Source organism: Centruroides vittatus, unplaced genomic scaffold (genome assembly GCF_030686945.1).
Source record: "Centruroides vittatus isolate TY-2023 unplaced genomic scaffold, ASM3068694v2 contig_1928, whole genome shotgun sequence".
NCBI classification, from domain to species: domain Eukaryota; kingdom Metazoa; phylum Arthropoda; class Arachnida; order Scorpiones; family Buthidae; genus Centruroides; species Centruroides vittatus.
The window spans coordinates 1-14,610 of NW_027121183.1; the positions used below are offsets into that span (position 1 = coordinate 1).

At 31.2% G+C, this 14,610-nt stretch overlaps 1 protein-coding gene and 1 long non-coding RNA gene across 2 annotated transcripts; both read left to right on the forward strand.

Moving 5' to 3' along the window:
* The first annotated feature begins 1,403 nt into the window (after nucleotides 1-1,403).
* LOC136970364 (uncharacterized) lies at nucleotides 1,404-3,373 on the forward strand. Its single transcript, XR_010879973.1, has 6 exons — nucleotides 1,404-1,439; nucleotides 1,523-1,822; nucleotides 1,906-2,046; nucleotides 2,522-2,587; nucleotides 2,671-2,970; nucleotides 3,054-3,373. It is a non-coding gene; the product is annotated as an uncharacterized lncRNA (long non-coding RNA).
* A 3,829-nt stretch (nucleotides 3,374-7,202) lies between these two features.
* On the forward strand, nucleotides 7,203-7,907 carry LOC136970363 (zinc finger MYM-type protein 5-like). The gene has a single exon (XM_067264795.1). The coding sequence runs from the start codon at nucleotides 7,203-7,205 to the stop codon at nucleotides 7,905-7,907; it is 705 nt and encodes a 234-aa protein (XP_067120896.1).
* Nucleotides 7,908-14,610: the final 6,703 nt, after the last annotated feature.

The window sequence follows — 14,610 nt, forward strand, 5'->3', positions numbered from 1 at the left end:
ACTTAGGAAAAAGCAGTAATAAATGAATGTAGTTAATATAATATGATAGTTAAATCACAAATTATTATTAGATATTAAAATATTTCAATTGCTTAATGTTTCACTTAATGCTACTTTAATAATATGAATATAACATCATTTCTTAAAAGGGACTATTTATTTCATTTCTGTATATTTTAGATATTTCTATATTGATATTATTAATATTTCAGATAACTGGATATGACACTGAAATTTTGAATTGCGACGTTAACCGATTATTCAACTACTACCAACTTTTAACTGATATCAGAGAATCATTTTCAGGAATTCACAGATATGTGAATAGACTACTCCCAGCAAATTTCTATCACGACATACTGATATTGGAGATGAGACACCACATGTAATAGCAATTCTACTCGATATCCCAGCTTTCCGTAGATAGATGGAAAATATCTGATCAATTTAAAAGACAGAACAAGCCAAAGAAAAAACATTTCATACTTCGATAATTACAAGTTTAGATAATTGTTTACAATCTACAATACGTACATTTTCAAAACTTACTAGTGAAGATAAACTTGATCTGTCTAACTGTTCTATTTCTTTAAATGTATTAACATCAGCTTACAGATTAATTGGTCAGTGGGTGAGCAAAAAGAAAGAGTTCAAACCAGAAAATGAAATTTGGCTTTTAGAATATTTTCAATGTATTTTACAGAATAATTATAATTTGAAAGAAGCAGATTATACAGGTTCAAATGTAAAAAAGAGTAATATCGTTAATTCATGCTTAGATTTTTAAAAATCTGTTACAAATAATTATTCTCTACCCAAAAATTTAATGGCTAAATCTGTTAAATGCTGCAACTGGTAATTCATAAGTACTCTGTCAATCTAAGGAATGTGATGAATTAATAGAATTAGAACCTGTTAAGATCTAATCTTATTTAAAATACTTCCTGGTCCAAGGAACAAAAAATATCAAGTTTTAAGGAATATTTTATGTTCACTAGTTGATTTAAAGAAATTAACCATTAGAAGTGGAGAAAAAATTGTTTAGTTATAATGGCAGTCGGATGTTGGAAAGCCATTAAATATCTTCCAAGATTTCTTTCACATAGACACAGAATCCTTAAAAAAAACTTGATACAGAAAGAAAGAAATTGAATAAATTTATATTTTATTTTATTTAGTACCTGTTCAATTAAATTGTCTATTGATTAACATCCTGGATCAACTAGGTATTCCTAATGAAGTATTTGAGATTACTAGAAGAAATGCTTTCAACTATAACAGATATTTTAACTGATGATGAAAAAGCTGCAGACTATCTTACTTTTAAATTGACTCTAAAAACTAATACAGGGTTTAAAGAAATGGTAAATGTAGGAATTGGTTTGACAGGCGATCATTCTTTTGCGGACTATTACTATGATTTCGAGAAAGAGCAATTCGTGAGTATTCCGCTTTATTTTATGTACAGTACATTCTTTAGTATATTATTCATTATACAGTATGCAATCACTAATTATTTCAGCGGATATTAAGGTGAAAGCTAGAATAGCCATAATTTCCAACGAAGGACGGAATATGTTTGGAGTTCTAGACAAGACAATCAACTAGGCATTCCTAACGAAGTATTTGAGATTACAAGAAGAAATGCTTTCAACTATAACAGATATTTTAACTGATGATGAAAAAGCTGCAGACTATCTTACTTTTAAATTGACTCTAAAAACTAATACAGGGTTTAAAGAAATGGTAAATGTAGGAATTGGTTTGACAGGCGATCCATTCTTTTGCGGACTATTACTATGATTTCGAGAAAGAGCAATTCGTGAGTATTCCGCTTTATTTTATGTACAGTACATTCTTTAGTATATTATTCATTATACAGTATGCAATCACTAATTATTTCAGCGGATATTAAGGTGAAAGCTAGAATAGCCATAATTTCCAACGAAGGACGGAATATGTTTGGAGTTCTAGACAAGACAATCAACTAGGCATTCCTAACGAAGTATTTGAGATTACAAGAAGAAATGCTTTCAACTATAACAGGTATTTTAACTGATGATGAAAAAGCTGCAGACTATCTTACTTTTAAATTGACTCTAAAAACTAATACAGGGTTTAAAGAAATGGTAAATGTAGGAATTGGTTTGACAGGCGATCATTCTTTTGCGGACTATTACTATGATTTCGAGAAAGAGCAATTCGTGAGTATTCCGCTTTATTTTATGTACAGTACATTCTTTAGTATATTATTCATTATACAGTATGCAATCACTAATTATTTCAGCGGATATTAAGGTGAAAGCTAGAATAGCCATAATTTCCAACGAAGGACGGAATATGTTTGGAGTTCTAGACAAGACAATCAACTAGGCATTCCTAATGAAGTATTTGAGATTACTAGAAGAAATGCTTTCAACTATAACAGATATTTTAACTGATGATGAAAAAGCTGCAGACTATCTTACTTTTAAATTGACTCTAAAAACTAATACAGGGTTTAAAGAAATGGTAAATGTAGGAATTGGTTTGACAGGCGATCCATTCTTTTGCGGACTATTACTATGATTTCGAGAAAGAGCAATTCGTGAGTATTCCGCTTTATTTTATGTACAGTACATTCTTTAGTATATTATTCATTATACAGTATGCAATCACTAATTATTTCAGCGGATATTAAGGTGAAAGCTAGAATAGCCATAATTTCCAACGAAGGACGGAATATGTTTGGAGTTCTAGACAAGACAATCAACTAGGCATTCCTAATGAAGTATTTGAGATTACAAGAAGAAATGCTTTCAACTATAACAGATATTTTAACTGATGATGAAAAAGCTGCAGACTATCTTACTTTTAAATTGACTCTAAAAACTAATACAGGGTTTAAAGAAATGGTAAATGTAGGAATTGGTTTGACAGGCGATCCATTCTTTTGCGGACTATTACTATGATTTCGAGAAAGAGCAATTCGTGAGTATTCCGCTTTATTTTATGTACAGTACATTCTTTAGTATATTATTCATTATACAGTATGCAATCACTAATTATTTCAGCGGATATTAAGGTGAAAGCTAGAATAGCCATAATTTCCAACGAAGGACGGAATATGTTTGGAGTTCTAGACAAGACAATCAACTAGGCATTCCTAATGAAGTATTTGAGATTACAAGAAGAAATGCTTTCAACTATAACAGATATTTTAACTGATGATGAAAAAGCTGCAGACTATCTTACTTTTAAATTGACTCTAAAAACTAATACAGGGTTTAAAGAAATGGTAAATGTAGGAATTGGTTTGACAGGCGATCCATTCTTTTGCGGACTATTACTATGATTTCGAGAAAGAGCAATTCGTGAGTATTCCGCTTTATTTTATGTACAGTACATTCTTTAGTATATTATTCATTATACAGTATGCAATCACTAATTATTTCAGCGGATATTAAGGTGAAAGCTAGAATAGCCATAAATTCCAATGAAGGACGGAATATGTTTGGAGTTCTAGATGAGACAGTCATGGCCAAGTATTCATACAATATACAAAAGATACTTTAGATCAAGAAAGTAGTACAGAAACCATAATTAAAACTGGTAAAGTTATCTTTACAAACTGAAATATAATTGAAAGTAAGTTACTTGTTATTTTAATTAATGTATAATATTTTAGGTCGAGTATTAGTTACAAAAAATCCTTGCATTTAATCTGGAGATATTTGGATGTTAGAAGCTATTGATAGTTCCTGCTTTACATCACATTGTAGACTGCATAGTATTTCCACAGAAAATATCTGATCAATTTAAAAGCAGAACAAGCCAAAGAAAAAACATTTCATACTTCGATAATTACAAGTTTAGATAATCATTTACAATCTACAATAAGTACGTTTTCAAAACTTACTAGTGAAGATAAACTTGATCTGTCTAACTGTTCTATTTCTTTAAATGTATTAACATCAGCTTACAGATTAATTGGTCAGTGGGTGAGCAAAAAGAAAGAGTTCAAACCAGAAAATGAAATTTGGCTTTCAGAATATTTTCAATATATTTTACAGAATAATTATAATTTAAAAGAAGCAGACTCTCTTTCTAAAAATGAAACATAATCCTGAGATGATTTCAGAAAATTATCATTTACTAGGTGATGGTGCATATCCATTATCCAAAATTATTAAGTCTTTATCGTGATAATAGACACTTAAACAATATTTAAAAAATATTACAATAAAATTCTTAGTTCAACTAGAATTGTTATTGAACAAGCATTTGGACAATTATTTGGCAGATTTAGAAGGCTAAAACATCTACATATGTTTCAAAGGGATTTGATTCCAGAAGTAATTATTACTGACTGTGTATTGCATAATTTGTGAATTTTATACAATGATATACCTCCAGATGCTTGTTCCATAAATGATAATTTTCAAAACAGTTCTCAGAATTTTTTTTTCTATTAATACATTAAAATTAAGTTTGTAATTATTATTATTATTATTGTCTGCTATTACATTGTGAACTTTTAATCACAATGATACCATGTTCATCTGCATTTATAATGTATAATTTAAACAAAATTTTATTAAATATTTGAACCAGTTTCAGAAAAAGTATTAATCATGTATTTAACATTTTGTTATTACTTTTAGTTATTTGTAATTGTGAATTACATAATTCTAATAAACTTTGTTCATTATTGAAAGTGCTTTGATTTTTTGAATAGATGTATTTTGGTAAATCTTAAATACATTTATGAGTCATCAAACAAAAAATTTTATTAAAATATTCAAACATTTTACATTTTATTTCCTGCCAATTTTAACAAAACATCTGTTAATTTTTCCATGGCTTTTAATTTTTCTTCCTCTATTTTTTTTAAATCATCCCATCGTTGTTCTTTAACCTCTGCTTTTCTTTTGTCTTCTATTTTTTTTTCTTCTAAATAATTTCTAAACCACAATGGTGGTTCATCACCAGTTCGTTTCTTCTTTCATGTTCTTTCAGTGGTTTCTGCTTTCCTTTGGGAATTTGATGTACTGGGTGCAGAAATAAAATTTTCATTTTCATGATTGAAAATTGTTTTCAGAGGTACATCGCAGAGAACTTCGAAGGTAACTGCTGAGGGGGTTCACATTTGACCTATTTCCATAAACTTCGTGAAATTTATGGAAATACTTCCAGTTTATGGCACTACCACCAGACTTTCGATCTGTCCACATTTTTCCTGTAGGTACACGTTAAATTTCGCCACAGCATGGCATTCCGTGGACCAAAATGTGTACCCACTTTGTTTGAGACAGTCGGAAATCCTCTGCCATAATTTGGATTTTTGAATCAGTTTCAGGAATTATTCCTCCATTTCTAATCTTGTGTCTATTAGTGGTAGTGTTGCTTGGCAAGGCCATTCATTAGCTTAAAAATTTTTTTTTTTAATCTTGCAGTCTTTTATAGTTTGCTATATTTTATTATTTACACAAAATCTTTAATGTGATATCTGATATAATATACATAATACTGCATACTGTTTTGGTGGTATTGTCAAAAAAATTTTTTTGAACTATTACATTTAAAAAGAATTAATAATTATAAATTTCAACAGAATGTTTCATTCATTCATTAAAATAAATATCAAAAAATTATTTAATTTATGAACACTTATTCTAATAAATGTATATTGTCTATATTTAATATAAAGCTGCTATTTATGTTTATTTGTTCAATTTGAATTGCATTAATTAAAAGAAAATCTCAATATATAATAACTAGCAGGTAGGCCAGGCGTTGCTCGGGCAAAAGTAACGATAGCAAAGATTAAGATTATTACATTATAGTCACAAAAAAGAGAGTAATTTCAACAAACTAAGTATTTCTAAAGAAAGGTCGAATTTGAAAATCGAATGTTCTAATATTGTTCGATTTTCACGACGTGTTCTGATTATATCCTCCGATTTTCATCGAATGTTCTAAAGAAGAAAGGTCGAGAAAAACCGAACTAATCTGTTTAAATTTGAAAATCGAATATGTTCCAACATATTACTCTTTTTCTTTTTTCTTTTTTTTCCAGCGCCCGTAAATCTTGCACGTCGCTTTCTCTTGTTTTCCATTGTTACTTAACACTTTGGTATTTAAATTTGGTACCCTGACTGTGTACCAAATTTCAACTTTCAACTCCTAACCTTTTAGCGAATATTAAGATTATTACGTTATAGTCAACCTTACCCGTTTTCACAGAATGCAAGAATTGGGTCCTTCCTGTTTCCAGACTAATTACAGAATTTTTAGATAGGTCTAAAAATATGTTCGATTTCCCGCAAAAATGAAGAAAACTACATCTGCGTCTTGCACGTCACTTTCTCTTAACATTCATTGTTAACACTTCCATCACGATGGAAGTGTTAAGACTTAATCCTGTCCCTCTCCCCCGTGGGGAGGAATTTCGAAAAATCCCTTCTTAGTGTGCGTTCTCGTGACGTACCCTCTGTGTACCAAATTTCAACTTTTAACTCCACCGTTTGGGCTCTGCGCTGATTATTATTATTATCAACTCGTCTCGATTATATATATGGATTACAAAGTATCCTTACTGTCAGGGGCGGACTAAGGCCTAGGTAACCTAGGCACGTGCCTAGGGCCCGTAATTTTTGGGGCCCGAAAATTAGGTTTTTAATTTTTTAATTTTTATAATTAATTTTTATTTTTATTTAACAGAAAAACGTGATATTCATAATTATTGCTGAAACGTATCCAAATTATGCCGAATCGTTGATTGATAAAGTCGACAAGTGTGGACGAGCGTTCCCGTGCTTATGCATCCACGCCCGCGAGTGTCGATGTGTGTAAATACGATCGAGCCTCGCGCCTATCGAGCCTTTACTATGCACGTGTTTAAAAAGCCAAACGTAGCTATTTAAAATCAGTGTTTCCTGAACGTATTGCATCTTATGTGAGTTGTGATTGAAAATTGTGCAATTAAGACTTAAGTACCTAGACTTGATTGCAAATAGATTGTTTTAGATTTACAGTTAATACTTTCTGGAATTCCTAAAATAAAAATGTAAGTTTTTATAAAAGTATTACATTATTTAATTAAAATAATATATAATATAAAATACCACAAATTGTGATTTTGTTTGTGATTGTGATATTGAGTAAAAATAAATTTAATTGAAGATCATTTTCTTCTTTCTTTTTAGTACGTGGTCTTTAAAATGAGTTCCTATAAACATTTAAGTGGAAGTGAAGAAAGAAAACGAAAAGCAGATAGAGATAAAGTGGCAAAACAAATGAAAAGATCGTTGGACAAATTTTTAACTGTAGATGGAGAACAATTACAACAATCGTCATCATTTTCACAAATTTCACCTGCTCAAACTCCAGAAACATCATTTGTGTCCGAAACTATTCTGCAAAAAGACCAGCAGGAGAAACCAAGCAATTCCGTTTGTGAAGATGAAACAAAAGGAGAAAATATAAATTTAAAATCATCTCAAAGTAATGATGAAACTAAGAGTTTTGTAAACGATATTGCATTATGGCCAGAATACTTAACAGACGCCATGCGAGAGTATTATATAAAAAATCCACCAAAATCAATAAATGGATCTTTGGAATCATCTTCTATTCGATGCAACGAAGGGTCAAAACAAATCACAAGAAAATTAACTATTGCCTCCTTCTTCAGAACTATTAATAGCGGGGAAAAAGTTAAAAGAGATTGGTTGGCTTATACTGAAACCAACAACTTATTGTACTGTTACGTCTGTAAATTATTTTCCAAGCAAACAACGCTAATGACAAAAGGGACGAATGATTGGAAAAATGTACATAAAAAATTGTCAGAGCATGAAAACTCCAGTGACCACATTACCTCTTTCAATAAGACAATGCAAGCGGTGAAAGATCATTCTCAGTAATGGCCAGAATAAAAAAATTTTTTAAGATCCACATTAGGCCAACAAAAATTAAATAGTTTATCATTACTTTATATAGAAAAAGAGTTATTTAATAACTCTATTAATTATGACAAACTAATTGACGAGTTTGCAGAATTAAAAGTGAGAGAAAAGGCAATATAACTAATCAATCTGGGTATATTTGTTTAAGTATTATTGTTTGTTTTAATAAATTATGTTTATTTAATTTTTGTACATGTATATTATTTTCTTCCTTTTTTTTCTTGGAATCCGATAATTAAATAGAACTACATACTATATGCTTTAAAACCAAACTACCAAACGCAAAAGTATGTGTCATGACTGAAAAATAGGCCCGGAATTACAATGTTGCCTAGGACCCGCTTTAGCCTTAGTCCGCCTCTGTTCAGAAGCATTTTAAGTGCATCTATGTCAATGCCAGATTCGGCATGCCCTACTTATCACTGGATTAAACATTTAAAATTATTTATAAAATAAAAATTATATTTTTGTTTTGTTTCGTCATGCGGGAACACGATCTACCGAGGAGCGATGCCTCTCGGGAGGGATTTCTATCGAAAACTGGCCCATATTTAGGTGTTATAAACGTAAAGAAAACCCGGAAAACGCCTCATCTTTGGCGAGATGCGAACCCACGACAGTGTTCGGCGGGTTTTATACACCACTCCGGTGGCCCCAAATTTTATAAATTTAAATACTTCTTAATCTTTACATAATACTTTTGTCAACAATCACTTTTTATTTTTACAGCATAACATCGTATTAGACACACAAGCGTCCATTTTGCTTTACACGTGTAGCGGACGTAAAAGCTACTTTATCGTTGCTGCAGCGATCTCTTGCAGCAAACATTTAGAAACGGTTCGCTACAGAACCGTAACTTGGATATGGCCAACGTGGCCCCCGTCATAGGCGCCGATTTAATAAAGGCGCCAACGAGAAGGTTTCGGAATAATATGTATTCGAAATTAATAACACAAAAACACTTCTACATTTATATTTATATAGTATTTATGATCTGTAATTTCTACGTACATATATTTCAAAAATAAACCACCATTTTTATTTTTATTTAATAACAAAAATTAAAAAGGCGCCATTTTGGTTCAATGTTACCTTAGGTAGCCAAAATGGCGGCTCGTCTCCGATCCCAGCAATCAGAAGACAGGGAACAGTAGGGACGCACGTTCTAACCTAACCTAACCTATTCTAATAAATTATCATAATTATTAGCAACCAAATTATTAGAATAGGTTAGGTTAGGTTAAAACGTGCGTCCCATTGTTTCCTTGCTGGAATTAGAGACGAGCCGCCATCTTGGCTACCTAAGGTAACATTAACCGCCATTTTTATTCTTAGCCATAGGCGTCCAGAATTCTAGTTGAGGCACTGCTCGTAGACATTCGGGCCTAGCGAATATATCAATTGCATATTCTCATTCGAGTAAAGTGATATTCAGCCACCTCAAATTCTGTGTATTTTCCAAGTTGAAATGTATTCAACAAACAATTGTGAACATAATCCAATCATTTTCTTATCCTGAGATATAGCCATAAACCCAATTACGAAAGCAGCTCAAAGACTTCGAAGAAGCTGACATCAATTATCGAAAGTGAAATCTTGGCTATTCCAAGAAATGTTCTTGAAAATGGGGAGTCAAGTTTTTCAAGAAATGATTGAAGATCACTAAAGATAAAGATTTATCAGAATTGCACAAATTGCAACAATTATTTGAAATAGATTTAGATAATGATTCCACTGATATTTGAAAGAGGTTTGTATATCCCAGCTTCAGTTGTGATACCTATTGGAGAAACTTACGTATAGAACATATACTTAAACATTTAGGCTATATATTAAAGAAAATTGGGCACTTCTTAATTAATTATGTTGAAAACATTTTTTTTTTTCAGTCGTTTATCACATTAACCCACTTATGAATTAGAATAACTTTTTAATTTATTGCTCATAAATAGGTTATGAATACCGTTAAAATTTTATTTTAATTAATGAAGGAATAAATTTTATTTTTCAAACAAGTTTCTAAAGACATTTACTGAATAACACTGGATAGGTTTAAATTTATCTTACCAAAGACGTGATACGATATAGTTGAAAAGATAGAATCATAGTTACGATAACCAGAAACATCAAAATAATAGAAAATGCAAGACGCATTACACCATCAATTCCAAATAAAAAAACTGCGCAGAAGAAGAAACTTGTCTAATACACTCCGAAACAATATACAGCAGGAGTGTATATTTCAAAAACTAAATTTATTTCTTGTATGTAAGTCCATAAATCCCAATGAGTTTCAATTCAAGCTTTCGATTTTATTCTTTAGAAAACTTTCCTCTTTTTTCAATTCATCGACTGCATCAGATAGATTCTTGAATCTCTTGAGATACATGGCAACTGCACCTACAACAAGTATACAGCAATCTAATTGTCCAATTCCGTAAATGCATGCTAATACTATATTCAGATTACAGAATGCGAGTTCAAACTCGGAATTAGTTATTTCCTTTAAAGTAGGATACAGAAATAAGTCAATTACAGTAACAAATGGAATTATTGTAAAAAATAAAAGTGTAACTACGGCTATAAAAACTATTTGAATATCATTCAGCCATTTTTTCCTCCCCTTCGTATCCAATGTTATTTCTAGATAAGTAAAGCCTCTTCCTTTTAAAGAGACTGAATTCAAAAGCTAGAAAAATATAAAATGTAATTAAAATACATTTTATGAGTATCTTATTGTTTGGAAACATTCGGATCCATCCGACACACACCAAATTGTCTGTTATCTCTTGAGCAGAAAGTACTATGTTAGTCCACATAAATATCTCTTAGCTGTTTGGTGCAAAGGATATAACTTTGACAGATATTTCCACTTTTTGGCGGACTTCTTACAATCGTAATACGCCATTTTAATCCCAAATATTTCTAACGACCAGAGGACTGGTCGTAGAAAGCAATGCACAAACTACGTTTTGTGTCACCCGAATACATGTTTTACTCTTTCCTGTCGAATGTCCTTATGTAAATACGAAAAATGTTAGATCAGGATCGGCAGTTACGCGGTTGTATTGCAAAATATTTCGCTAAATATAACGACAAATTGCGAGTATACTTAAAGAAAAAGTATTTCTAAATAAGATGTTACGCAAACGATGATTTAGTTATGTATTACACTCACGTGATCGAATCTGCATGTTTTACTCTTATCTATCGAATGAACTAAATGTAAATACGAAAAATGTTGGATCAGGATACGGTTTCAGTTCCGCGATTATAATGCAACGTATTTCGTTACTTAAAGTAAATTTAGATTTCCTTATAAAAGATACGTTTGAATATGACACAAACGATCAATTTCGGTGTTGTATTGTCATCACGTGACGAAAGTGCATCAGTGTTCTTCAGTAGTAAATGTACTCGTATTATGTTACTGCATTAAAGAATCCTATGTAGTGTCTAAGATGTCTAAGGAGGGTTTTTAGACTAATAAACAAATTGTTATGTCTTTCGTGGTCTTTGTAATACGTGGTACCTATTGTAAAATATTTGCTTAAATATTATAAGTTATTTATTTATATTTGGTTTTTAAAAAATGTTTTAATTGTAAATTTACAAAACTATTTTTATGCTATGTAGACTGAGGAGGGATTGGCGAAAACGTTGGATCCGAAATGCATATAAATAAAGCATCTGGAATTTAAAATTGTTTCTGGGTTGACTCCAGTAAACAGTCGGATTAGGACATAACAATTTGTTTATTAGTCCAAAAATCTCTTTTTAAGTGGTTAGATAGATAAAAAAATAATTTAATATTTCAATTTTAGTTATATTCGAAATTTTCTTTTCTTTTCAGACAAATTTAATTTATTATATAATAAAACTTTAATCAAACTTTTCATCTTTATACGTGCTTCACTTGTAAGAGCATAATAGAGAGATCCGGCCGTCGTATTCAGCCCAAAACGTGAACGGTGGACGGTCGAGCGCCGCCATCTGGCAATTCTAGACGGTCGATAATGGCGTTTGCTACGTCTAGAATGGCGAGTAGAAGTTGGGTTAAACTTCTTCATTTTTTGTGTTTTATGGTTAAAATTATGACGTATTTTATTAAAATAATGATTATTTAAGCATTTACGAATAACATTGTAAAGAAACAGACGATTTTAATCCAGAAATTATTTAATTATTCAATTTTTTAGCGAGCGATGTGAAGTGCCTATAGAATTTACATATATTTGTCTTCATAATAGCTTATCTTAAGATAGGTTTGTTCTTCCACGGCATCTTCTACCATCAACAGCGTCATACGTTTGTAAATTTTCTAAAAATTAATTTTCCGAGCTGCTTCTTTCATAAGCCACTACTTCCCTCATCAAAAGTATGAGGTAGTTCTATCGTCCGATCGTACGGTAGGAGACACCATGCTAATTAAAAATAATTATTTAGTGTTATTAAACATCCTATAAATACTTTTAAATAGTTTAATTTGTTTATTTATTTTCGCTGGTAACCCTTGACGTTAAATGTATCCGCCATTTTTTCAACAAATTTCCCGTGAGTCCAATGCGCGACGTTCACTGAGTTTTTTCTTGGAGTTTAAAATGTAAACCGTGTACTTCTGTTTGCCGTGTAGAAGTAACGTTTATACTTGTGCGTAACCTCTCTAATTCAATTAACAAGCTTAAGTACAAAATTAAATATTTTTGAAGTCCATTATAACCGGACCAATTTCAATAATATATATATATAATTATTAGAATCATGTCAGCACATGGAATAACGCTAAAAGTTAGATTTGGCACGATTCCTGCTATAGATGAACGTTATTTTATTATTTAACGCTAGACGATCGGAATGAAAATGACTTCGAGTAAACGCTACTTCGAGCTATTCCGTTTTCTAGTTAACCAGATTTCACTGTACTATTAAGTATTCAGGAAAATTGAAACATTTTAAATATATTTAATTAATTAATATGTATAGGCCTAATTTTTTGTGTGTATTGATGATAAAATTCTTAATATAAGATTTTCAACGGGCTCAAAATATCAAAACGTGTTATATGAAGAAATTTAATGTTTTTCAAAGTAATCATGGGTTTCTTCAATTCAGGAACTATTTAGAAAAATCAACTTCTTTCGGAGATTGCAAAACTAACATAACTTAGTTAATAAACTACATATATATATATATACAGAGTGTTCCAAAAATATGCTCACTCTTTGACCATTATAGTAAGCTTCAGTGGCGTGCCGTGACATTTGATGATAGGGAAGCTGTGTTTCTGTAAGAAGCCGACTTAAAGAAAATGGAATTGAGATATTGCTTTCCAATTTCTTTTTGAACTGATATCTTCTGATTCTTCTATTGGACTTGATAAACAGTGAGTACATTTTTTTGGGACACCTTGTATATACCGGAAATCCTGGTTAGTTCGCGTGGTAAGGTGATACCCGAAAATGTGTTACTGGAAAAGCAAAGCCATATTGACCAGATTAAAGTTGTTCTATTGTTCTCTTACAGTTGGAGGCACTTCGATCTAAACGAACGAGTTAACGTACGCATCTCACAGTTCGGACAGAATTTTCACTTCGAATTTCGAACTAACCGATTTCTTTAATATGTAAATTTCTATATCCCCGGCCGGGACAAAAGTAACAGTTACGAAAACTAACGGGATTTTGAACTATCCGAGTACTGAATTAACGAGGATTTCCTGTATATATATACAGTAGACCCCTCTATAACACGGTAGATAAGTTCCCTGTTATATGAATCCGTGTTGTACGCGTCACTTAAATACATGAGCCAATCACAGCCCGTGTGCCGGGCTGTGATTGGCTCATGTATTTAAGTGACTCGTACAACACGGATTCATATAACATGGAACTTATCTACCGTGTTATAGGGGGGGTCTACTGTAAACGTTATGTAGTTATTGAATTGTTATATAAAAAGGGTGTTTGCCACACACGCGAGTTCTAAACGTAACTATTATGTGTTTTCTCACCGAAAATGTAGACTATTAGATGCCTTTTTGTGATATACTCGACTGTCCTGAGGGTAATTGTGACATGAGGCAAAATACATATTGGGGCAGTATAGCAAATTAAATTATTATGTTATATTAAAGGAATAAACGAAAAGAGCATTATATACGGTCCCTACTTCCTCCGGACCCTTGGAAATTTATTCCTTTTGCAAACATAAATACAACATAAATGTAGACAGAAAGAGAAAAAGGAAATATTTTGCCGAATTGCAGTTAATAGAACAAGTCTCTCACAATGACATTGACTAGTCATGTGGTCCTAACAGTATACAACGGAAGATGAACACACTAAAAGATATTTAAATCTGCATTTGAATATTAAATCTTAATCATTGTGGGTGTGTTTCATTTTGTGCAATTAGTCACCGAATTTTGACTTTTGTACATCCTCAAAGGATTACTTAAACATTTACTTTAATTCAAATACATTACAAGAAAAGTAATAATCACAATAAATATAAACTAATTTCTCTCATATTTTAAAATTATTATTCACAAATTGAATATTCGTAATGTTTACTGGAATGTAACTTAATCAAAAACAGCAATTTTACTGCTTATATCAATTAAAATAATAGATATATTTTATAACATTATTTTGTATAT

Bases quoted from the DNA above. Each gene is read 5' to 3' on its own strand.
- LOC136970363 (XM_067264795.1), top strand. From the start codon at position 7,203: ATGAGTTCCTATAAACATTTAAGTGGAAGTGAAGAAAGAAAACGAAAA.